This window comes from Choristoneura fumiferana, chromosome 11 (genome assembly GCF_025370935.1).
Source record: "Choristoneura fumiferana chromosome 11, NRCan_CFum_1, whole genome shotgun sequence".
Lineage (NCBI taxonomy): Eukaryota > Metazoa > Arthropoda > Insecta > Lepidoptera > Tortricidae > Choristoneura > Choristoneura fumiferana.
The window spans coordinates 13,903,860-13,930,116 of NC_133482.1; the positions used below are offsets into that span (position 1 = coordinate 13,903,860).

The window sequence follows — 26,257 nt, forward strand, 5'->3', positions numbered from 1 at the left end:
ATATATTCCGAAACTATATGTAATAAATATTAAATGCAATAACATAGACAAGGGTACTATTATAAAATTAGGAGTGAATTTTTATGGCTTGATATAGTAGTAGGTAACTGTAGCTGAAGGACGGAAGCGATTAGGTACGATATAATATTAACATCATCATCTGACGGAAGACATCCACTACTAAACGTTATTAGTGTTCAAGATATTCACAATATTCACATACCTATTTAATAAATATGTAACACAACTCTCTACCTGTACTTTCCAATAAAGATAAGCTCCTTTTGTAAGGGTGTCAAAGCTATCGCTGAATTGAAGGTAGGTACATAATATATCGTATACTCACTCGTGTGTAGAAAATAAGTCAAATCATCACGAATTACTTCAACGAACTTCACGATTCACGAATTCTATCGAAGCGAAACCTCCAGTATAAATAGAACATGAAATTAAATAACAACAATAAGTGGAACAGGCCAGGCATTTCATTTTCTAAAAATACTTAGGAGCACAGACCTCCAGAGAATCGAGACCTTTATTCAAAATATCTCTGTCGGAACGGTTCTCCCACGATAAGCGCTCATGTGTTACAACTAACTCAACATATTCGATTTGCACAACATAACCCGTGGAAATATCACATACCCTTTGTGCTGAGTCTAGCAATATTAATGTATCAAGGGCCACCGGTCCACTCCGACGTGTCTTTTAAAATATTAGCTCGTTCCTTCTTACAGGCATCCCTTCTAGAAAGGATATTCTTACTTCGTTTATTTGCTGACTTCGCAAAAGCAACGTTGTTATGTTTTAATAAATGTAGCTAGGTATTTACAAAAATAAGGACTACAGTGAGATTATCTCGAAAATCTTATCTTGTAAAACCTCTTTTTAGATTATTCACCCATCTATTCATGTTGATTAATTACAAAAAAATCATCGATAAATCTCCGGATTCCGCAAGAAACAGTAAAAATAGTTGAAAAACATTAACGTATTTGTAAGCAGTTAGGAACGACCGAACTTTCTATTTTGGGTCTGTCTTAAAACATTTTAGTGGCTTTAAATTTTTATGTTTTCGATTTTACGACGTTTCCCCATTCTATGCGCTTTTAACATTCTTAGAATGCTCCAGAAAAATATTTTACGCCTCAAGGATGTACATTAATTTATGGTGGTTTTGTTAAAGTGTATTTCGTGTCATAAAAGATTTATTTCTTAAAACACTTTCATTTTTAACAACCCTGTAACTTTATATGCGAACGTTTTTAATTTTAATGGGATGTAAAGTTCCTTTTTTCGTTTCATGAAATATCTGCGTAGAAAATAAAAGAAATATATTCATATTACGACTATTGGGATCCTCGGGGTCTAAAAAGGGCATATGCGAGATAAGAAATTAAATAGATGTGAATAAGAGAAGAGAATCATTACCATTCGGCCTAAAACTGACTATGCCAAAAAACAATTCCCAAAGCAAAAAGACAAAAGGAACCTTTCGTACATAGAATTTAAAACCCTTCTTCTGAAATGGGTCACCGCCAACGCGGCAGCGATAAACATAGTGCAGTCATGAAGTGAGCACGACTCTATTATTTTTATTGCGTCATTAAAATCGGCCTCGACTTTGAAATATCAATTCGTATAAAACTAGCCCGCCCAACTCAATGGGGTAATAAAATTAGAATAAGCTGTAAACACTGACGTGTAAACAAATTTGTTCTCTGATGTGAAAGAACTAGATTAATGTCTTAATTGAGCGGAACATGCTGGGCAATTATGCGGTTTCTAGGACAAGATGTAGTTGTTTTAGCAGTCTATTGCTGATGCAGACTTAGTTTAGTTGGGTTCCTAACTTGATTTTGACTCATCAATGTCTTTTACAATGAGTCCAAAAAACCAATCATCTTTAAATAAGTAATGTAGCCATCTAGAGGCAAACCGACCAACCACAACGGAATCTTTTTGTACCTACTCGTAATACAAAGGCTCATTAAGACTTAAAAAAATCTGTGAAAAAAGGTATTTTGAAATTTAATCTCAAACTTATTTTGTGTAGTTTCTGAAATACTAATAAATTACATTGTTAAAAAAATCTCAAACTATAACTCACCTATTACCGTCCCGTTTAACGAAGTGCGGGTACTGCAGCGAAAAGCACAGGTCGAGCTCGACATCTAATGGCGGCACGGAAATGTCGTTGGAGCGGAGCGTGCGTTTGCTGCTGTGCATGCGAGCAGCGAGGATGACCGCGCCCGCGCCCGCTCCGCCCGCCGCCCCGCCGCCCGCTTCACCAAGGGCACCGCACACCCGCAGTCGGGTAACGCGCAATGTGCATAACCTGAAAAGAAAAGTGTCACTTAGAACATGTGTAGGAACAGCAGCAGTGTGAGATTTTATGAATGACAGGCGCATCAAAATCTTTAAGTATTACATTGATATGGAAATTTATTTACAGGTGATGGCTTACAATGTTTTTACCAATGTAGAGAGAGATGCTACGTGGCATTATATGCTGCCACTACCTATATATACCATCCACTTTTTCATACTAACCGCACATAAAAGTATTTGTTATAATGTATCTAAATCATGTTAAAGAATAGACTGTACATACTCTACCATGAGTTGGGGAATCAAATCACAAAGTAATTTATTTATTTATTGTCAACTCCCTGAGACAAATATATCCGCAGCATTAAAAAACTTTATTTCACGAATATATCCAGACTTTTTACACAAGTTTTCATAGCCTGAGGGAGCGGGACTGAAACTAAAAGTACCAAAGTTACTTGAGTTATTTGATCGTTTGTCTCTGAGGGTTTCTTACATTAAGTACGTCGTGATAAACGTGAACTGTTATTTTAAAAGTTCTATTCCACATATAAACATTCTCGAACTAGGCGTAAGTTGTGGCGGAACTTTACCTACTACGTACATAGAAAGGGCGGGTCGAAAACTTATCATATTTTAACAATGGCCCCAAGGGAGAACCCTATCGATTGTGGGATTTCCCTAAGTGCTGTTGTGTTTCAGTCCCCATGGTTTTATGTGGATCAAAGCCGGTAAGGCCTCCACCACGTTCATAATCTAAAACTTTAAACGCTTTAAAAGTATCGAATGAAAAGAAATCGGTGTACAGTCAAGTGCAAAAATAAGAATCTATTCGAACCAATCAAAAATATGTTACTACAGCCTTCCTTCAGCCTTTTGATGACAGCCTTATTGCGACGGAATAAGAGTTGTGGTACTTATTTTTGAAACTTTGAATAAGTTCATATTTTACACTTGACTGTACTTTTAAGATTATACCATAGGTTGGGGTACGGTTAGATACACCAGTGCGGCTCGAGATCGAGATGTCCTTCGAATGTAATATAATAATAGATTTAGGGTGTTGTTGGGACAGTGCAGAGCGTCGCGTCGTTCGAATTTCGAGCCAAAAACGAGCGATCTATTATCTATGCCAGTGTTGCCATTCAGGGAAAAAGAAATCATTATCCTGCATTGCAGTCAACCTGAATGCCCCTGACGCCGATGGGCTGCAGAAGCGTCGGCATCGCAGCAAAGTACGTAATCTGGCGCGCGGCAGTGAATGGGTTAAAGAGCTTTACAGACTGCAATGCAGGATAATGATTTCTTTTTCCCTGAATGGCAACACTGGCATAGATAATAGATCGCTCGTTTTTGGCTCGAAATTCGAACTTGTGATTTTATTTTGCTTAATATACAAAATGTTCACACCCAATATCATATTTTCTCAAGTTTTTCGCGATTCCCAAGGTCAAAGAATCGAATTGCTTTCAAATTCCAGAAAAATAATGCGTTGTTTGGGAGAAACGTGCCAAAATGGTGTCGAAGAGCGCCATCCTGATCTGTCTCGTTTTTTTTCCCGTTCTGGCGGTTCACTTTTATACATCTTTTATATTATAGATTAGAGGTAAGCGTAAACGGAACACTGATAGTTTTTGGCTTTGTATGAACTTTAGTTTGCAAAATATTACGTGCCGTTTTAATGTTTTCCTGGAAATGAGAGGGGTTCAATCACATAGTGTTTGGTAAGCCTGTAAGATGGATATTATATTAAATTCAGCGGTCTGTGTGAACAACTTGCGCATGGAACTATTTAAACGAAACAAAATAAAAGTGCTGGGTAGGTACGCTAAATTATTGTTGTTTTGATGTTTACATATTAACGGTTTTCACCTAAACATTCAACATCAGATCACCTGCTGTCATTATTAGGAAATAAACTCACCAGTCCACCAGTCAGGTACCATCTACGATTCAACCAAGAAATTCAACAAATTCAGAGAAAAGAAGATATAAAATTGACGATGTCCTTAGCCAATTAGTTACACACACATAAAAGAAAAAAAAGGATTTCTTCGGCACTCACATTTAAACAAAGGTCAGATGTAACCACACTCGTTTATGTAAATGTAAGAGTTTCCGAGACGTACACATAATGCAGTATGTTCGCGTTAATGTTGAACCCGGCCGCCCAGAAAATTACAAACGCACTGGTACATGTATTACGGCCAGACACGACGCTATAATGTGTATACTGGAGTGGAGTATCTTTGGAATATTGCAGCCCTGGCATGGACTCTTTTAAAGGTGCTTGACTCTTTTAAACGAACGTAAAAAAGTAGGTTCAGAGATTCCATCCGTTGCAAGGGAGAGTGTATCAAAGTTTTATTTATCTTCCCATGAGGCTGACATAGTCACATTTTGGTGTACCTATTTAGGCTTCTTTTAAATTAAGACTAAAAAGAGTCCTGACAAGCACAAGTAATATGAGTTCTCTAATCATGTCTCGGCACCAAGTTTTTTCTAAATTGAAAAGGGGTTCACACAATTTCGCCAGTCAAATAAATAAATACCTACAAAAAGAAGCATATTAACTATTTAATAACATTAAAATCCTGACAGTGAAGCATGATTTAGTCAGCAACCATGTTTTTGTTACATAACCTACATTTCTGGCAATAAAACATAGTCATTCTGAAATAACGAAGCCTAATAGCTTTAGGTACACAGTTAAGTATGTTTGCGGTTTTCCTTAATCCTCTAGGTTAGCCTCACGTTGTAATATTAATATGCAATTTCAGTGTTTACAGCTAACTGGTAATCGTAAATTCACTACAGAATTGAGAGTACTTATCTATACCGAGAACGATTTGCTTATTGAGAAATTACAGAAAAAAATCGAAGAAAATTAAAGATCGTCTGACTTTATGGAAAAAGCTTTATTTACCGTAGACAAGAAACTGATAAATTAAATGCCCCTCGAAGATTCACTGAAACTGCTTAAATTATTCGACAACAATTAATATTCTGCGCGACAGAGTCCCGGAGCGTTCTCGGCCAAAGTTAAAAGTGGCGCATAAAATAAATGGACCAGAACATTTGCGGCTTTAATTCTTTGTCCCATCTGGGTCCATAAGTTATGGGCTTATACACGCCGTTTACGTCCCTGGCGAAACGGATTTACCCTTCAAGGTAATGTGTATGGTATTAAAATTTAGTTAACTTAATATACACTCAGTTTCCGCCACTCTAAGTCCCCTGTTATGAAACAGATATTTAACAGAAATTAAGCAGACATAGATTTGATGTCTCACAATAGACAATTTAAGATCGTATCGTATCGATCGGATCGTCTGTCGTATAAAATAACGGAAACATAACAAAGAGTGGTGCCTTTAATTTTGAAAAAGATAAATCCTGACCAAGACATCAACATCTAGCTTATACTCGTAGATGTAGTGGCTCTGTTTACATTGGTAAACAAGACGTGGAACGACGACGGATTTCAAGAAATTTCAACGGGATAAGAAGTTCTGTAACGGCATCACAGTCAAAACCACAAGAAGCGTCATATCTTGAGACATATAAGCTGAGCATTTTCTCCTCATCGTTTAAAAGCTTTAAGTTTCCAAAGAAAGTTGGAAAAGTATTTTCACAGCAAAATTTACTTCCGTATTTAGGTCGCGGAATTTTTCTCGTCCAGCTTCGGTACTTAAATTCCGTAAGAGAAAACGTCGTTATTTAAAGTAATTTGCGAACAAATTTCCCGTTAATGGAAAACATCGTAAGCAAATTATTTTTCGAAAGATGAGTCAGATACCTACGTTCGCATCTGAATAATTTCAGTATCAATATTATAAAAAATAAATTACAAGCTGAATGAAATGCAAACAAAGATAGAAAAAAGTACAAGTTATTTCTTCTGTCAGTACTTGCGTCATCCAAACTACATATTCAAACCAAGTGTCACGTCAATACCATAAGCCGTTTAAGAGTTTCCTCCCGCGAAGACGATCCTGGTGGGACCGCCAGAATTTTACAACCAGATTATTATGGTATTACCACGGAAATTACGTAAGTATGCCAATTCCAGCTCAATCATATACTAGAAAGTGGTTTACTAATGTTTCGGCAACCTAATTCATTTCGCAACTTTTCATTTCCCAACTGTAAATACTATTTCAGAATTTTTACAGTTTCAGAGTTTACGAAATCACAACGAAATGAATCAGAAAGAAAGAGAGAGAGAGAGAGAGAGAGAGAGAGAGAGGCAGAGAGAGGCAGAGAGAGGCAGAGAGAGAGAGAGAGAGAGAGAGAGAGAAACATTTATTTGCACATTATTCGATACACAACAAAATATTTAGGTACAATAATAGAAAAATAGATCAATAAGTGGTCAAGATGGTTTGCAACTTTTGAAACCACAACTTACAACCAAACATACGTTGCAAGTTACATTAAAGCTCGTTATCAGAAGTTAGAATCCGTTCGCAGGTCAATCAGCCAGCCACTTGGCTGAACAAGCAAAATCTGCATTCAGCGCTTCTAGATCGCATCGTATTCCCATTACTCTACTACACGAGCTCGAATCCGATAAAAGCAATCTAAGAGGAAATAGACTAGACTAACCGTTCAATTGCTAACGCAGGTTTCCAGCTCGCAGTTGGTAGAGGATTCCATGACTGGTTAGCGGCTTTTCCTACCTTTATGCCAACGCTGACGATGGTGGTTTGTTGACGGCACTCTTTGGATCACAGAAATGCACAATATGTGTAACAAATTTCAACTAAATCGGTTCGGTTTCGACGAGATAGGACGTTACAAGATATAGAATGTACGTGCAGACTTCAAACTAAATTTCTGGCCAATCCTGTATGTTAGTGAAAAATAACAATTTCAGTTTCATAACTATCGAAGCGATCGCCGCGAAGTGTATATGCGATTCGTACAAAAGGTGTCAACGAGACCCTATTGCTAAGCCTCCGCTATTCTTATCTATTAGCTATCCGCCTATTTTTTACTAGTGTGCCGTGAACTTTGATGAACGAAAAGTGTGCCGTTAAAACCAAAAGGTTGAAAACGCCTGCTCTAGTGCATAAAGTAAAATCTTCGTCTAAGACCAAGGCAATCAGGCCACAGCAAACAGCCACAAACAAAAAAGTTTCTATATATATTTAATAATTTCTAATCTCTATAAAACTAAAAAAAAACAATCAAATAAATCAAAATTAATCAAGAAAATTAAATATTTATTATTATTTAGCAAGGTATGAAAAATAAAAGGTACCTAGTAAGTGAACCATGTTTCCACAGTTGTTATTTCATCTCTTCGCAATCGAAGTAAAAAGCAGAGTTTAAAACTCGAGCATAAAACCCATTTTCCCCTTGACGTGTTTATTCACCCTCGCCGTACCGGCTCGGGTGCCTATATGAACGTCTCGGGTAAAATGGCTCGTTTTATGCTCTTGTTATACAATCTACTATTTTTCCCTCAGTTCAGTACTGACGTTTATAATAATGAATGTCAGCCTCAGGCAGATCCCTGAGTGCCATAGAATTAACGCTAACCTACTTGCAAGCCAGCGCTGATGGGTACTTAACATACTTCTATGCGACCACCTAATTAGAAACTTAATAGGGTTCGTTTGTGCGGAAACCGACGATAATTAATCTTGTGGCACTTTTTATTATATTTAGATTTGAGGTTGTTGAACTCTGTAGTCTAAAGCAATTTTGAAGATTTTGCGCAGTTAAAAGAGAATAATGGGCCGCGTTTTGGCCTCATTACTGACAAGACAAGATGGCAAAAGTAAGTAGTAGTAGTTAAAAGTAATTAAAAACACATAAGTACCATGACAGGATGAATAAATCGAGCGTATCAATATCCATCAATCCGACTCTTGTAGCGTACAAAGCAAAACACTGCCTTTATTTTGCCAAAAAATATTTAAATATTGTTCCGAAATCAATAAATAAATAAAATAAATAAATATCATGGGACACTTGACACCAATTGACCTAGTCCCAAACTAAGCAAAGCTTGTACTATGGATACTAGGCAACGGATAACATACTTATATAGATAAATACATACTTAAATACATATTAAACATCATGACCCGAAACAACATTCGTGTTATTCACACAAATATCTGCCCGGCCGGGATTCGAACCAGGACCTCAAGCTTCGTAGTTTGGCCTAAATATTTAATCCGGTCGTCAAATCAACGACCCAAATTCCGGAACACGGAAACTTTTTAATAAAAAAACTTTGGGTCGCAAAACCGTAAACTTCTTTTAGCGGAATAATAACGGCCCGCGCTGAATCCTGAATAATAACCAATTCTTTCCACAATTTCAAACGCCTTTTACGGATAAAGAAAGTTTCGACTTGATTAAAAATTACTCGCTTGGAGATTACAATTACAACGAGGTAAACGAATTGTAACTTTTTGTTTAATCTGTTTTACTTCACTTCGGACATAAATCGAACATTCTAAAATTTAAGACTCGTTCGTTAGTTTCACATTGCTTGGATATGATATGATCAGACATCGAAATCTCCAGAAATCTAAAAATAAATAAAACATGTTATCGACTTATACGAAAATCGAAATTTTTCTGATTTTTTAATTCAACTTGCTCCAAAAACTCCAATGTCTGGATCAATACCTAATCAACACTGACATCCCATGTTCTTGAAGAGCATCTGTAAAGATGAATAATGTTTTTTATTACCTGCACTAGCTGCCAGCAATGGCGACCATGAGACCGAGGCAGCACCATAGCCTCATGGTCAAACTGTTACGAGTATTCGGATTTAGTTGCGGCCGTGGTTGATTCCACGGCTGGCTGTCCTCAGTCTCACGATCCTACTAATCAATCACTGCAGTCTAAATAGTTGCTTATTTATTTAGATTGCTTTAGTTTCTCCCTCACACGACGTCAACGACCAAAATCTGTCGCGCTGCTCGCTAACTTATATGGAAGCAGCGTCACTATCACCATAGTAAAAGAGGAGAAGTAGGTTCACTAAAAACAAAAGTACATCGCGCGGCTTAAATGTGTGCGCGCCGGTTGGCGCCGGTACGCACGCACCCGCCGCACGCACACACTGATAATTTAAGGAGGATTAAGTTTTCTGTAGTCAATTCAAGGCTGCGCTGCCGTCGGTGCCGTACGTTTTGATTTTAGCTCGCTCGTCTGGCGCTCACCTCAGATGATCACCTTTTACGTTCGCGTACTCGTACTTACGTATTTTTTGTATTAGGTATAGTTGTAAATTAGTAGTATATAAGTGTAGTGTAATAGTTTCATGCAGGGACACATGAAAAAAAATAGATACCTACCTATAAACAATATAGTTATAGTATTATGTGTAGGTAAACAGTAAACATGAGTAGTATGTACACAGTCGCCATCACCACTCCAGCGAATTTACAAATAATATTTTTAAATTTAGTATAATAATAATATTGCGGCATAAAATCTTGTTTGTCTAGACACAGACATAAGACAATTTTAAGTTAACTTTCGTAATCTAAAATGGACATCGACAACAGTTAAGTCTCCTAAAGGGTCGGAGTGTGCATATCCTTGTCCTCTTTTACTATGCTATCACGAACAACTCCGTCCTGATATAGACCGTTCTTGAAATAAATTAAATAATATCGACCGACTGCACTGTTCGGAAATCAATTAACTCTCATGAATGACTCACGACCTATGACCAGTTGCGATAGGTCACGCCGATGCCGACGTTACGTATTTATGCCGTTATTAGCTACGGCTAATTAAATTTTAAGGCTGCTTGACGTTTTCGTGATACTAATGTCGAGAATGTATTAATTTTAAGGGGATAAAAGAACTTGTTTGTGAACTACGTGTTTTTTTTTATACGGGCCTTGTTGAATCTTATGTGTACTGCAGTTTTGGCAGGTTCATTTCTAAAACTATTTCGTAACTGATCTAATTAAAGGTAAGTACCAGCTATGTGTTTGCTTTCATAAATATAAAAAGTATATAAATGGGTAATTTTCAGGTAATTTTCTTTGAAAAGTCGTCAGCTGTATTTTCACTAGATGATATTTTAATATAACGTAGAACATTAAAGTAAGTAAACATAGCCACCCACATACATTGCATCACACGGCGTCATGTGCTCAAATATAATACGAGAACACAGATACTGAAAGAGATACTAATACGGCGAAGTCATCTATTTGAAAAACAGTTCGTAAATAAATTTGGTTTCACGTGTTAAGACGTGGATAAATTACACCATGGATTAAGTACACTTAAACAGTAGGGTAGTAGGCCATAAAAAGTAAAATGTGATCTGATCACTCATAAACAAAATGTAGAATCCATCTACAGACATTCGGATTCTTGTAAACTAATAGATGAATATTACACGGTAGAACTGACAGCCGGTCGGTATCGTTTGCAATGACAGGATTTTGACTAGGTCACCTTCCCCTCAAGCTGTGCCCTCAAGCTATAAATATAATGCCATAAAACGTTCAGTCGTAGGCTTATATATGAAATTAAATAAAGACTGATAGAGTTACACTAAAAAAAACGTAACGATAAAGACAAATCAAAATATTTCATGCAATACTGTTGTCGTATGCAATTATCTGACAGCTCATTTCATTTCTATCGATGATTTATATTCTTAATTAATGACATGAACTCCTCATAGACACATTCCACTTCAAGAATTAATCAAAACAGATGACTAAACATAAGTAAAATAAGTAATGATTTCTATTTCTATTTCTAAAAACCACTTAACCTATGTTTGAAATATAACCAGCAAAATTATGTTATGTTCACTTTATTCGACACCAGTGGGCGGACAGGGTAGATATCGCGTAGATGGAAAATTAAAACGTTTAATTATAATGAATATCATGGGACACTTGACACCAATTACCTAGCTAGTCCCAAACTAAGCAAAGCTTGTACTATGGATACTTGCAACGGATAAACATACTTATATAGATAAAACATACTTAAATACATATTAAACATCTAAGACCCGAGAACAAACATTCGTATTATTCATACAAATATCTGCCCCGGCCGTGAATCGAGCCCGGGACCTCAAGCTTCGTAGTCAGGATCTCTAACCACTTCGCCATCCGGTCGTCTAATGATGTGAAAATTTTCAAACTTGAGAGTAATTTAGTGTAATGGAAGTGTATTAAAGAAGTCCATTAATCAATTTCACGCTTCGACAAAGTTAAATGAAACTTTTACATCCAAGAGATTCGCTTGGAAAATTTGCGTTACAGCAATCTCGCAGTTTGATGGGTGTCATTTCAGTTTCTTTGAGTTTGCAAAACGCGTATACCGACGTGTAAAAACCGGCCAAGAGCGTGTCGGACACGCCCAAAATAGGGTTCCGTAGCCATTACGAAAACATTAAGTAATATTTTTCTAAGGATTTCGTATTTTATACGGAATCTTCCAAGTTTAGGTATATTACTTATACTAAACTACTAATAATTCTCAAGCAAACTTAGCCTTATAGTTTTCCTTGATTATATACTTACTACCATCCTGAATTATTTCAAATTTTCCACCCACCGGTTTAGAGAGGGGGGGGACGCTCGATTTTAATGAAAATTTGCACTTTAAAGTTAAATATTTCGCAAACATATCATTGAATCGAAAATCGTCTTAGGAAACCCCTAATGGTTCCTACCTACCAACGATACCCCACACTATAGGGTTGAAGGGGAAAAAAAATCACCCCCACTTTACGTCTACTAATAATTGTACCATTTTGTCGGCATAGTTTACCTTCATATCCGTACAAAATTACAGCTTTCTAGCATTGATATTCCTGAGCAAAGCGCGACGGACGGACGGACGACGGACGACGGACGACGGACGACGGACAGACGGACGACGGACAGACAGACAGACAGACAGACAGAGACAGACAGACAGACAGACAGACAGACAGACAGACATGGCGAAACTATAAGGGTTCCGTTTTTGCCATTTTGGCTCCGGAACCCTAAAAATGGCTAAGTATTTAGGAGTCAAGTCAGGCTCGTAGACAAAGTTCCGTAGCGTACAATTGCTATTATTAAGATCGTACAACCATCAAATAATGTTTGTTCTGTAAGGGAACCTGTTATAATAGGCGATAACGGAACGCGTCAACACAACAACAACCAAGCATTTAAACGAGCATAATAAACTGTTGATGACTGGGGTCGACGACCCAAATAATGTAAGTAATAAACATCCACAAAATTATTACATGATTAATTTTAAGGTGTACTGCCGTTTCGGCAAAATATTTTTCGCCAAATTTCACTTCCCAAAAAACTTATCGCAGTAGTTTAATTTCCCAAACGTATATTTAGAATATTAAGATTTCTCATTTTATTAATTTTGTCTAATTATCATTTGGCATAACTTTACATAGTCAAGTTTTATTATGACAAACGTTTATTAAGCAAACGTTTTCTTTTGGCTAATATTATATTCCAAAAAATTGTTTGTTCAAAATGACACTTCGCACACGAACTAACCACAGAAATCAACTGCTACCAGAAAAGTAGGTCAGGTTAGGTTAGAACTGCGTCAGCCACAGAAACGAACTGCTACCAGAAAAGTAGGTTATTTATAATGCCATGCAATATTTTGGGAAGAGTGCTTTATGCCAAACGATACATTTGACTAAATGAAACATGACTAAGTAATTATTTATGAAACAATAATTTTCCAAAAAAATACTAACTGTAAAATTGTGACAAGTTGTTTTAGCAAATGATTAGCCAAATGCCATAGATATATTTGCCAAATGATAATTTGAGTAAAATATTTTGCGATGTGATACTTTGGGAAAAGTTTTTTGCCCATACATTAGTAACCAATACTCATTAATTTTATTCATGGACAAGCGTACATTGTCATTTTATTACGTAATTAAAATTCTCCATAGTTATTTGTTCCGATTTCGAGATTTAACGCATGGAAAATTCGATAAGTGATTCAGAAGCTCGATTTCAACTATAGCAATCAGTATTGAAGTAATAATATTCTTTTAATAATGTTGTTTTATTTTAGAAGTACAACGCTTGTGCGAGATTATGTGTATAAAAAACGATTGACACGGATTGTAAAAACGATTGATAAGGATCTCTGTTCCAATCTCATCCATACCCATTTAAGTCACTACTTACTTAGTTAAAAATTGCGAGATAGAAGCAACCTCACCCATGTTAATTTGCTGAGCAGGTGTGGGCTGGTTGCCCCGAGATATTGCCGTCCAACGAGAAGCTCATTCTCATTTTGTAACAAAGCCATTAGACTTTAAAAAATACGATGGTAGCAATGACCGCTTTTGCCGATTTATTGACTTCTATAAATAAATACAGCTACAAACCACTCTGCTGTGACACGTAAAAATATTCAAGCATTCCTAAACACCAATCGAAACTTCATCGACGAGAAATGTTTGGAATAATGTCATTTCGAATTCCGCACGGAATGACGGTCGCCTGTTGACAGCCTGTCAGCTGTAGTGGGCGGTTTCCGTGTAAATTTAACGTTTTATTTATTTTCTCATTGAAAAATAGTGCAGATAATGATACGAGCAACTGGATACGCGCTGAGAGACGTATGGATAAGGTAGTGTTATTAGCTTATTAGCGTTAAATTCAAAAAGATTGTATCTTTACGTTTGTTTACGTAACTCGAAACATTCGGGTAAAATTCGTGAATACTTTCTCTCGTACAAAGGATCTTTTGTGCTCGTGTCTGCATGGATAACAATCGACTTTCTTTAACAAAGAACGGGGCCAACTTATTAAAAATGTTGATCAGTTTTCGTAATAAAAGTCTGCGTAAGATAAATGGAGGGGAAAAAAAATGAAATGCGCGTCTTTTTATTTCAGAAATCAACTGCGGAGTTTGAAGAACCTCGCTTTGCCGGGAGAGAGCGCGGGAGGAGAGGAACCTCACCGGAGCAACACGAGAAACCTCAGTGAGGCAAAGTCTTTTGTGCCTTCGAGGAATGCTAGCACCAAGAAAGCCCCGCCCGTGCCAATCCACGGGGCGAGGATGTTCGAAAAGGGCAAAGAGAGAAAGTATTCGCCCTTCCATGCGCCTGGGCAGGTAATGAAAATTGAATATCGTGATTGGATTTGGCTAATAAAATTGATGATGTTTTATTTTTGTGTTGTTACTCGATTTCGACTCGGTTTCGAGATGGACGGATGACTTGGTTAAAGCCGCGGGTTTACGGTGGACGCTGGCTGCTTCCGACCTAAGCTACTTAAGAGGACGTCCTAGGGCTGATGATGATAACTCGATTTCGAATCCTATCGTACTGGTAATAAATTGTAGATTACATAGCCTTCAAACGAGCGAGAAGTAAACATGATTTTAGGTTCTACTCCTAGTATTTAGTCTACTATGCGGGAAACGACTCCCGCCCCAAACGTGCTCACTCAGTTTTTCTCAAAAAAAATAGGAATTTACGGAAAACTTCTGACTGTGACCCCCTTGATGAATCTTGAGCTGCTGCCGCGGGTGAAAAACATGTAAACGAATGTAAGCTTTTCACTTTTCCAACTCTTTTATTCCGGCTTTGACTGCTTCACTGTCAGTCAACTGCTCTGCTCAGCTCATGGCGCGCCCTCCGTGCCATTAGTAATCTTTGCCGCAATAAAATATTCGGAGAAAAGAGAGATGTGTTCATGAGAAAACGCCGGATTCAGCAGCAAAGCTGAATTACTGTAACTAGAATGTTGGGGCTTTTACGCAGCAATTCCATCGCGAGAAATAATGTTTATATACTTAAATATAAAAGGAGAAGCAATGGAATGAATGAAATATTTAGGTAAGAATTAAAATGCAACAGAAACTTAGTATCACCTCCTAGTGCTGGGTACAGACAGGCCCTCTGCCACATGCGAGGGATTGAGCTGCAGTTTCCAAACGAGACATAACAATGCAACATCAAATGACTTCGCAGCTGCAGTCGAAGAAACGAATTTTAACGAATAACGTACCAGGATGGTACCTTTATACAAATATTTTCATAATTATTTTCTTAGCAAATGTTGGGTCAAGGACTTTAATTCATGAGCCACCATGGAACCATTTCACAGTAAAATGAAGTTTTCTCAGTTCCTGAGAAGAGGGGCTACGGTTTAAGACGTGAGTTATCCCTTAAAATATCATTTAATACGAACATCGACTCATTAAAGCCCTCAAGTCTTCGACTCGTTCGTGATTCCTTATTTACCGCCATTAAAACACACACAATGTACTATATAGGTATTGTATTACAATTCCAATACACCGTAACATCCATTATTCCAGTTACATACGGGCCACACTCACGACCCACACTCAAGACCTTCAAAACGCAACTATTGACTTGGCTAGAAATGAAATCACTTTCACTATTTGTCTATCTGTAGCAGCGTTAATTTGCACCAATTCTATAAGAAAATTGTCCCCCCCCCTCTTAAAATTCCCCAATCAAACAAATTAATTAAGAGAACATTTCAATTTGATTTCTTTCTGGCGTTACGGTCGCGGTAAATAAAACAAAGCGAGTTAATAAAAACAAAATCAAAGTGGATTTTTCCTGGCGAGCCATGAACAAGAAAAAATCCAGGGGGATTAATTGCTTAGGGAATTCATCCAATAATCCGTGACAAGGGGAAAGTAATTACAGGATTAAGCGGGACCGCGAACATATTGATCCGGAATTCGCCGACGCGGCTCTAGGTAAGAACGAGGTATTGAGTGGTATTGATGAGAACAATAATGTTAATAAAATACAGTATCAACACATTGAGCGGATAGAGTATTCGGTCACAGTGTTTCACGGGATGACCGTAAAAGTAACAAAACAGCTGTTTCATACAAAGGTTTGTTACCTGCTTGACCAAAATGTATGAAACAGCTGATTTTTTTTCGTGATTTCAGAGTTGCTCCCATAATGAAAGTTGTTCAGATTGATGGTCTGAGCAAGTACTTATACAAAATTTGAACGGTCCATAAAATTACAACCTGTAGATGTCGCTAGTATCGCTGCTTAAGTGACTAAGAAAAAAGCAGGCTGAAATGTGTGGTGCATGGGAGAAATTTGTGTCTAGACTCCTGTCCAGTGGTGGCGTAGGGGTATGGCACGCGGCATGGAATGCTAAGGACCTGGGTTCGATTCCCAGCGCTGGTCTCTCTTTCTGGGTTTTTTCTGTTCATCCATGTTTCAGTTTGTATTTTCACAGTTTTCACGACAAACAGCGTTTTATTTAACGCCAACCATATTATATTATACAAGACTTTTGAGAAAGACCAACTCGACGTGTTAATACTGTAAGATACTGTACCTTTTTCCGTAATCCCATAATGTACTCCGCCCGTCCCGCAATGTACATCACCTTTTTCGCACTGTTATTATCCGATTGCTGCCTGCCAGAAAGGGGGGTTTTTGTTTTGGAGTATGTATCCGGTCTTTAGCATGCTTCACATGGCTTGATTTGTCCTCATTGTAATAGTTACATAGGCATAGGGCATAAAAATTCCATCAAAAATAAGTAAGATCGGAGGATAGGGGTTACCGCCTGAGAAGCCTTTCTTACCCGTGGTGCATCTGAAGAAGTTAACTAGGAGTTTTTGTAGTCGGGTTTTTCTTTAATTAATATTTGTTTCCTCTCGACTATGCTTTTAATTTCATCATAAATAAGTATTTTTGATATAAAATTAGCCTGCAAAGTGTAAAAAAAGTCTAGTGTTAGGTTGGTCAACCTAACGGTTTTATGAAATTTGAGATTGCGTACAAAAAATTGTTGCTACCAATCCTACCAAAAACAGTAAGTAGCCGTATTATTTAAAAAAACTTTGTGTGTTTGGTTGGCCAACCTAAAAAAGTAAGAAATTAAAAAAAAAAACAAATTGGCGGGAACCTTGTGAATTTTCCGTGGTCATTTTTTGAGAGTGCGAATGTAAACTTACAAAAATGGAATCATCGAGTGCTAGTGACATTTCTTTCCTATTAATTGTTTAGCATGAGTTTTTTTTTTCGTGTACTATTCCTGTAATAGTTGAAAGATAAGCAGCACCAGCACCTCGCATTAAGTAATTTATACTGCACTGCCCTCGTGCTTTTTAAAGCCTTCGCTAACGCTCGGGCTCCAAATCGGCACTCGGTGCACTAATAAATAACTTTCTGCTTGGTGCAACAATCTACTATTTCATCCTTTCAAATTAAGATAAAAAAGTTAAGGACGCAAAAAAGATACCCTTTACAAACTTTTGCTCATTATAAGTTTATCTTTCAGCAGTTTTAAAACTCCTTCAGCCTATAAAGCTGTACACGGTGTAAAGTCAAATTAACTCAATTAAAAGAAGCCTTTGATGGTCATCTAAAAGCATTCCTAAACCACAAACTTCATTACGAGTGCCTTTTGAAAACCCACAAAACAGTAGCGCGCAAAACAAAACCCCTAGAATCCGGAGTTCAGCCCTTGAAAAAACTACAAGCGTCTTATTTACTTCATTATCATCCTAAAAAGAAATATACCAAGGCAAGCTGAGCCGCAAATAACGAATTCCGAATAGGTTTTGGCGCAGCGGGATCCAATTACCGAGAACAGCGTTATCTCAACAAAATACGGTATACTAGGGGAAAGTTTCTTGCAAAGAAATATTGTCACGACTGTAATACCAACTGAGGTGAAAAGGCCTTTTTTGCGTTGTTCTATCGAGGAAAGTTAGGCCGAAGAAATGGCTGGTCTGGATATTTAAATGCACGTGTCGTGGCTACGGCACCCGCGGGATTGCTCAGCTAATTACGACTAATAAATAGGTCGATAGATGTCACTACTTGAAGTTGATATCTTTGGAGATTTGCAATTTTTTTGTGCTTATATTATAATACATACTTAATCGGGTCAGTACCTAGGTACTGCATTTTTTATTGAGAGAATAGGTACGTCAAATTGTACTCCTTGACGTAATCTCGGAGTGAATATACTTTTAACTTTTTTTACATACTTTTAATAAACTTAAAATAGATTATACAAGTTCCAATAACCTCGTTATTATTCTGTTTACAATGCTTATTACAACTAAAACAAGTACTTGTGTAAAGACTTACAGTGTCATTGAAAATATTCTACACACTACAAGTGGACAGGTGGTGTAAACAAACCAATTAACATTGTATAATCAACGCTTCCTTTCAACAGCTGGTGATACCCAAAAAGGGTCAGATTAATGTCCAGCTGCCGCCGATAAGAACCCTCAGACAGGTATAGGAGAGAAGAGATATGAGGTTTAATTGGGAAAACTTAATTGATTATCTATATACAAAATGAATCAACTTATTTGAAGTTCAACCAAATAGTGCGGGAAAAAAGAGGTGAACAGTGTAAGGCAATTTTAGTGCACGCTTGTCTGGGCCACAAATAGAGCTCTCGCCAGGCGAATGTCATACCTGGCGTCACTGCTGTTAGCTATGCCTTTGTTGGAATTTCTAATGTCTTCGCATAGATAGACGATTATACTGTAAGTATTACATTAAGACTATCTAGTTTTTATAGGCTGCTTAAAGAGTGCAAACATCAGGATAGAACAAAATATAAATTGTTCTGTACTGACTATGGCACATTAAAAATGCGAGCATGGGAATATATAAACTCCTTTAATCTGTATCAAATAACACTGCGGTATTCCAAACTTCCGCATAGACTTTTACGATCGACTTTAGAGTCTGGCATGCGTCTTACACCACGTAGGTACTTTTGTTTATACGTTCTTTCTTATACTGTGTAACCTCGGGATCAAACCTGATTATTTAGTCAGGGAGAGAAGGCCTTATGGGATTGGTATAGCTGCGTCTCTGTTTAATCAGCATCGTAGTTGTTTTAGTTGGATGTTTGCACGGTGACTCAGTCGTTTTAGTATTCGAATGAACGCTTCCTCGCTGCCCATTGCCGGTCCATGACATGCCGGGCTACTATGAAATTCGATAATCGAAGTTCGTATGGTACCGTCTCTCTCACTCTCGTATTAAATAATATTAGCGTCAGCGGGACTGCACGATAAGAAGTTCGAATTTTGCACTTCGTAGTATAGCGCCTGCTATTGACTCTGAATGGGCTTTACGATACGACGTATTTAAATATAGATCGCGGCTTCGCGGCGCGTACGATTCAGTTTACGTTCGTATTGATTATCAAGTGTTAAGTTTTTGTTAATAGCCGTTTGATGCGCACCTGATAATTAATGTGGGAGGAATATTAAATCTGTCAAGGGTTTCATGTCTAATGCATCTTGATGTTGTGTGATATTTAGTATGCTATAATATGATGATATCAGAGTATTTGTAGTTGAAATTAGTAGACTTAGCCGTAGTAGTTTTAGATATGTAAATAATATTGAGGGATACAATAATTGGGCCAGTCAACTATTTTACCGACACTTTGGGCGTCTCCTGCGTTACCAAAATTGTCTCTGGCGTTACCAAAAAATCGTACTTCCAACAAGATATTTCACGGTTTAATAGGTTGAACTTACGTAGGATGGCATGTATTCATGTACACCATCTATTAAATTACAGAAAAAAACATGTTTAGTTACAAACATCTGCAATTGTTTGAAAAATGTCGCGGACAGATTAGTGTCGGTAAAAAAGTTGATTGGCCCAATTAACAGTGTCTTGTCGAGCCAGAATTGCAATTGCAATCGAGTTAGCATTCATAGTCAAAATACCACAAACGGGACTTATCACGCTATTATTATACAAGTAATATTTACCTCGACGTTTCGGCAACGTTACAGTTGCCGTGGTCACGAGTAGACTGAAGTGTGGGGTGTTAGCATTGTTAATGGGAGTTTTGGTTATCCGCAAACTAAGTTTTACCGATCAAAATAATCCGAATTTTGGTAAAAAAAATATCTGCTTATATGCAATTACAAAAAATGAATCTTTCAATGAACTATACAAATTTGAATAATAACAATGAACTACATAAACTTGTCATTCTCCTGCGGTACTATTGACACTGAAGGAGATATGATTTATATTATTTCAAAAAAGTACATTACCCGCATGAACGTAATAATACGTACAATTAGTGATGAACTGGACATAATTATTTCTGGTCCTAATTCCATTTATAAAAATGACAGACGGCCTAACCTTCGTAGCCAACATGAAGCCCAGTTTAACACGGATCTCCTCAAATCAGTAATGTATTTCAAATTGTCATGGTCTGGTCACAAGTGGATGATGTCTATGAAATGGGGCATAGTTATGTTGAAACCCGTTTTGTGTATTGTTCATTAGTTTAAATATGTGCTACCACGAATGAGTATTCTCCCTACCGGCAACACATTCATTACCCGACTGCCCGAAGGAGCAAGAGAAGGTTTTTCGAGCGTATTTATGTAAGTATGTACCTATGTACGTAAGTATGTATGTAAGTATGTATGTATGTATGTATGTATGTATGTGGGTATGTACGTCCATTTCTTTGGTCCTCGCTGCAGTCTAAATTGGTAAACGGTTTTTAACATATGAGGTATCATTGGATTCGTCATAACTGTCGGAGTGACACAGTCTATATTATATTTCAATATGGCGTCTGCGAAAAAAATATTTTGTATTGTAACAATATGGCTATCAAATGAAAGCTAATAACTAGCCCAAAGCCCATTCTAAATATATATGGGTTATAATACTTTTAATCTACCGTTTTCATATAAATATCAAAAAAGTGTAAAATAAAACATTAAATTAAAGAAATCAAAAAACCCGACTGCCAAAACTAAAAGGAAGAAAATAAGTCTAGTGGTCTAGAACTCTGTTAAGTAGCTAATTTAAAGTTCAACAGTCGGGACCCATTTAAATCGTGACGCTCAAATAGTCTTAGTACTTAATGGGTCCCGACTATTGAACTTTAAATTAGCTACTTAACAGAGTTCTAGACCACTAGACTTATTTTCTTCCTTTTATTTATCTTTATGGAAACACCACAATGGTGCCTAAATAGCCCATTTGTTTGGTTCCAGTCAAGAATGGAGTGGGTGGTTGCCCGCGCAGACGACATCCTCAACTGGGGGCGAAAGGGTTCAGTCTGGCCCCTAACCTTCGGCCTAGCTTGCTGCGCTCTGGAGATGATGCACTATGCGGGGCCTCGGTACGTGATTACCTCCAAGTACCCAGCATAAAGAGAGACATAGGAGAGGTTGGGGCTTGTTGCTTAAAATACAGATGCACGTATAAAGCCAAATCAAGTAAATTAAGTTTTAGCGACGTGTTGACGTGTATGAAATTGAATTTAAAAATCCATAAGCGATTTTCCGTCAATATTATTTTAATTAAAACACCACAAACGGGACTTATCACAGCTTAACACACGATTTATATTTACCTCGACGTTTCGACCATATTACAGTGGCCGTGGTCACGAGTAGGAGTGGCGTAGCGTGGAGTTGAGTCTACTCGTGACCACGTTCACTGTAATGTGGTTAAAGGTCGAAGTAAATAAAATTTGGCAATTGCAATAAAAAAGTCCTGTAATCATTTACCGGTGTGTACAGTCACTGAACACACCAGTTAATTATTCCAGGTTTTTTTTTACATAAAAACTGACCGCGGTTGACCCCTATTTCACCTGATGTTATTATAAGTGCAGATGAGGCCAAAGGTGTATCTCACTGGTTCAGTAACAGCTTATTCATTTAGCCTTGAAGAGCCCTAGATTGTAAATTTTTTTTATTTCAATTGTCAAATTTTGCACGCATTTGTCGATATTCAGTGTACCGCGTGAACCGCGTCAAAGGCATGGCATAACTCCGTTTTGAAATGATCTGCTGAAATACCCCGTGTTTTGAATTAAATACAAATCAAAACATCTTTGTGTTTATAATCACAAATCTGATAATTAATATCTTTGTTAAAAAACATACACCAAGAATATTAGCAACTGTCAACTCGATAGATACCATTATGAATGGAGTGAGAATGTGATCACTAGTAAAGACCAACGCATCCTTATTACCAGTACTAGAGATCAGCATTATTATGAGGCAAATAAAGTGAAACGGATACACCAGGATCATAATCTTGTAATAGGAGCGCGCCTCGGTTATCGCCACGGCATCGTTTGGCTTGTTTACTTGTTGAATAATTAAACTACCCTCTTAGCTGTAGGTGAAGGGGTTAATTTTAACGTTAATAGTGAGGTAATCGATGGTAATTTCTTGAAGTGCTTCTTGAAAAATAGCAATAGACGATCAAGTACCCCAGTTGTTAGAGAACCTAACTATGAAGCTTGAGGGCCCGGATTCGAATCCCCCAGTCGAGTCGGGACAGTATGAAAAATAAGAATGTTTGTTTTCGAGTCTTGGGTGTTTAAATATATATTTAAGTATGTATCTGTATATTTAAGTATTTTTATCCGTTGCCTAGTACCCATAACACAAGCACAGCTTACTTTAGCGCTAGGTTATTTGGTTTCAAGTGCCCTATTGTTTTTTTTAATACGAATTACATGGTTGTACTTGTAAATGCTTGGATGTCATACTTGTAGCAGCAACTTACTCGTATTTATTAAACCAGATCAAACGCCATTTTCTAAGTGCTAAAATTAAAATAGATAATTTTCAAGGCAGAAATTAACATCAGACAAAGTTATCTAAGTAAAATTAAACAACTTGGAGAGAGTTTAATGAAAATTAATTATTGTTTGGGAACTACTGAAGCGTATTTGCCAGTTCTAATAAAAGATTAACGCTTCTACATCTGCGGTAAATTCCGCCATAGGAACTAGAAGGACTCGTATTTCGGTGTTTAAGTATAGAGGATTAGCAGTGGCTATGTAAGCGGTATGTGTGCGAGATAAAGCTAGAATAACAATACCACGAGAGCAGGTACAGTCCCCTGCATTAATATACACAGTGCAGCAAGCAAAAATATCTGACACGTCCTACCGGCCTTAGAAGCAGACTCGTATTAGATATTTTGCACGCTATGTTGTGTCAGATATTGGTGCTAGTAACACTACTGTAAGGCAAGTAAGCATTTACTAAGTTTCCACTTTTCTATGCAGTTAGTACCGAGAAGTGGATAATTGTATTAGGTATACGAGAAGAATCATAAATGAAATAAAATGTTTTTTTTTTATTCGACTGGATGGCAAACGAGCAAGTGGGTCTCCAGATGGTAGAGATCAAATGGCGTTAAAAAACTTAATTTTGTGTACATCCCCCTCAGCTACGACATGGACCGTTTCGGCATGGTGTTCCGCGGGACGCCGCGTCAAACGGACGTGATCATAGTGGCGGGTACCGTCACCAACAAGATGGCGCCGATCCTGCGCAAGACATACGATATGATGCCGGAACCGCGCTGGGTTGTATCCATGGGCAGCTGCGCCAACGGCGGCGGTTATTACCACTACACTTACGCCACTGTGCGGGGATGCGACAGGATTATACCTGTAAGTTATTTTTCTACTGTTTTGGCGCCATTAACCATTCAATAAGTCCTGGTAACTTGGATGGGCAGCGTTCGGGAAACTTCGTGATGTCTTCTCGTCCAATATTCCGCAGTGCCTGAAGACTAGTCTTCGACCAGTGTGTTTTGCCAGTGATGACTTATGGCGCTGAGACGTGGTCCTTGACTATTGGCCTCTTAGAGAGGCTCAGAGTCACGCAACGAGCTATGGAGAGAGCTATGCTTGGAGTTTCTTTGCGCGATTGCGAATACGGAAATTCGTCGAAGAACTAAAGTCATTTACATAGTTGGAAAAATATGCAAATTGAAGTAGCAATGGGCAGGCCATATCGCTCGAAGAACAAATAACCGTTGGGGGAGAAAAGTCCTCGAGTGGCGACCACGAACCGGAAGACGAAGCGTTGGCAGCTGGACTGAAGACATCATGAGAGTTGCGGGAAACCGGTAGATGCAAGTAGCGAGTTGTCGTTCATTGTGGCGTTCTAGGGGGGGGGGGGGGCTTTAACCAGCAGTGGACGTCTTCCGGCTGATGATGATGATGAAGTCCTGGTAGCCTAGTTATGTGGTCTCTAAAACCAATGGTCGAGGTCTCGAGCTCCGGCTCGCACCTCATTGAGTTTCTAGAATTTTAAGTATGTGCGAAATTAAACGCACACCTACGAAGAAATTCAATTGTGTTCAGCGCAGCGATACAACTCGCGTGCGTATCGCGTTTGTATCGATACAAAAAGCCCCCAAAAACATTAAAAATGGCTAAGGAACAACGCATTTTGTTGAAAATGATGCCATCATTTATTCCCTTCATTGGATCGTTACCTTACTTCTCCAATATCCATCCAATTACACGAAAATATTAAGAGATAGATAAGAGAGCGAGCGTTCAAACAAATCAAAATCTTTCTTTGACTATCAAATAACGAATAAAGTAATATTGAAATTGGATGTTTATTACGTTTTTCTTTGTTACACACTTTCATGAAATTATATTTACGCAGTCTAGGATAATAAATATTGGTCATGCGTTATAATAACTTTATACATTTTGAATGCGATCGTTGCGTGCGTTGCTAAGATAGACAAACTTTTTAAGCGCGTTCTAGACGGATGTAATCCAGCGTCCTAATAGGTTAGATACGCTACATTTCAAAGAAGCATAATAAACAGTTAAAGGTGGGACCACACCGCTGCTCAAAATACGCCGGCAGTGCGGAATACCAATGACGCGCCGTAAACATCACGACTCTGTGGAGAGCATGTGGTAAAGTCGTGAAGTTTACGGTACGTCACAGCGATTCCGCACCGTCAGCGTATTTGGACCAGCGTTGCAGAGGGCATGCGATAAAATCGTGACGCTTACGGCACGTCACTGCAGATACGTATCGTCTCCGTAATTTGAGAAACGGTGTCGTCGCATTCCATCAAATCCATGGATGCTATGTACAGGTAAAGTTCCTTAGTTAACCTATTCTGTTAGGTTAGATGCTTGATGATGATGAAACCATTTCAGGTGGACATCTACGTACCAGGCTGCCCACCGACAGCTGAGGCGCTGCTGTATGGGATGCTGCAGCTACAGAAGAAAGTAAAACGGATGAGGGTTGTCCAGGCATGGTACCGCCACTAAGGAATAAACGTATTATGTGAGATAGAAACTCTTTTATTATGTTTACCCGACTACGCGACGCAAGGGAAAAGGGAAGCCTTATATACTCAGCGAGCGGCACAAAATTTGGCCCACCCTTCATACAAAATTACCGACTCTGCATACAATTGAGGGCCAGATTTTTTGCCGCTCAGTATATTTAGGTATATGTGCTTACAAGCAATCTTGTGTCTTTCTATCTGTTCCGAATCAATCGAGCTGATTAAGCTTGAAGGAGCACGTGCGTTTAAAATGCGTCACTTTTGGGGAGCAAATAGAAAATATTAAGACAGTGGTTGATCGTGTGAATTCGAACAACAATTTCAAAAATTTGGGGAACCAACCCCAAAAAAGAACTAGGTCTCAAGCTTTTAAAAACAAAGGCCTATTGACACACTATACGTGTTAACCTATGTATTGCTCAGGTCATTTAATTGAAAACTCAAGATAAAAGATAAAATTGTCGAAGTTGCGATGTTATAAAAAGAAACAGAAATTTCAGCTCGGAGCTAATCTTAATGTTTGTTTTCTCACTTCATATAGAAAGTCCCGGTTGGATAACGAATCAAACAATTAAGCGACCCAACGAGTTTCACTTTTACAAGCATATATTATGAATATTTACACGTGGCTCTGTCAATCTGTATGACGCAATAAACACTAAAATCAATGGGATTTTATAATGCGTGTAAACGGCCATTTGTGGTCGTTGGGATAATATTTGTTTATAATTAACATGAAGACATTTTCAACCTACATGGTCAAGTTTTTTCTACCATTGAATGGAACCGAACGTC

General features: G+C 37.9%; 2 protein-coding genes across 3 annotated transcripts in view; one reads left to right on the forward strand and one right to left on the reverse strand.

Moving 5' to 3' along the window:
* LOC141432897 (phosphofurin acidic cluster sorting protein 1-like) overlaps positions 1-26,257 on the reverse strand; it is a 161,655-nt gene that overhangs the window by 39,758 nt on the left and 95,640 nt on the right. Inside the window, exon 2 of the mRNA XM_074094722.1 lies at positions 2,111-2,338. Within this exon, the coding sequence (XP_073950823.1) occupies positions 2,111-2,338 (228 nt within the window). The remainder of the gene's footprint in view (positions 1-2,110; positions 2,339-26,257) is intronic.
* Positions 13,825-25,445, forward strand: LOC141432382 (NADH-quinone oxidoreductase subunit B 2-like). 2 transcript variants are annotated; one of them, XM_074093922.1, is made up of 5 exons: positions 13,825-13,965; positions 14,232-14,451; positions 21,370-21,497; positions 23,576-23,801; positions 25,326-25,445. In XM_074093922.1, the coding sequence occupies exons 1-5, from the start codon at positions 13,922-13,924 to the stop codon at positions 25,440-25,442; spliced, it is 735 nt and encodes a 244-aa protein (XP_073950023.1). In that variant the 5' UTR covers positions 13,825-13,921; the 3' UTR covers positions 25,443-25,445. The 2 variants fall into 2 exon arrangements, with proteins under 2 accessions (XP_073950023.1, XP_073950024.1); XM_074093923.1 differs by having other exon boundaries at positions 25,345-25,440.

What these genes read in the sequence shown, in the direction of transcription:
- LOC141432382 (XM_074093922.1), top strand. Translation starts at nt 13,922, where the DNA reads ATGATACGAGCAACTGGATACGCGCTGAGAGACGTATGGATAAG. An exon ending in CTGAGAGACGTATGGATAAG is followed by an intron (nt 13,966 to 14,231) that starts GTAGTGTTATTA and finishes TTTTTATTTCAG; the next exon opens with AAATCAACTGCGGAGTTTGA. An exon ending in GATGCGACAGGATTATACCT is followed by an intron (nt 23,802 to 25,325) that starts GTAAGTTATTTT and finishes AAACCATTTCAG; the next exon opens with GTGGACATCTACGTACCAGG.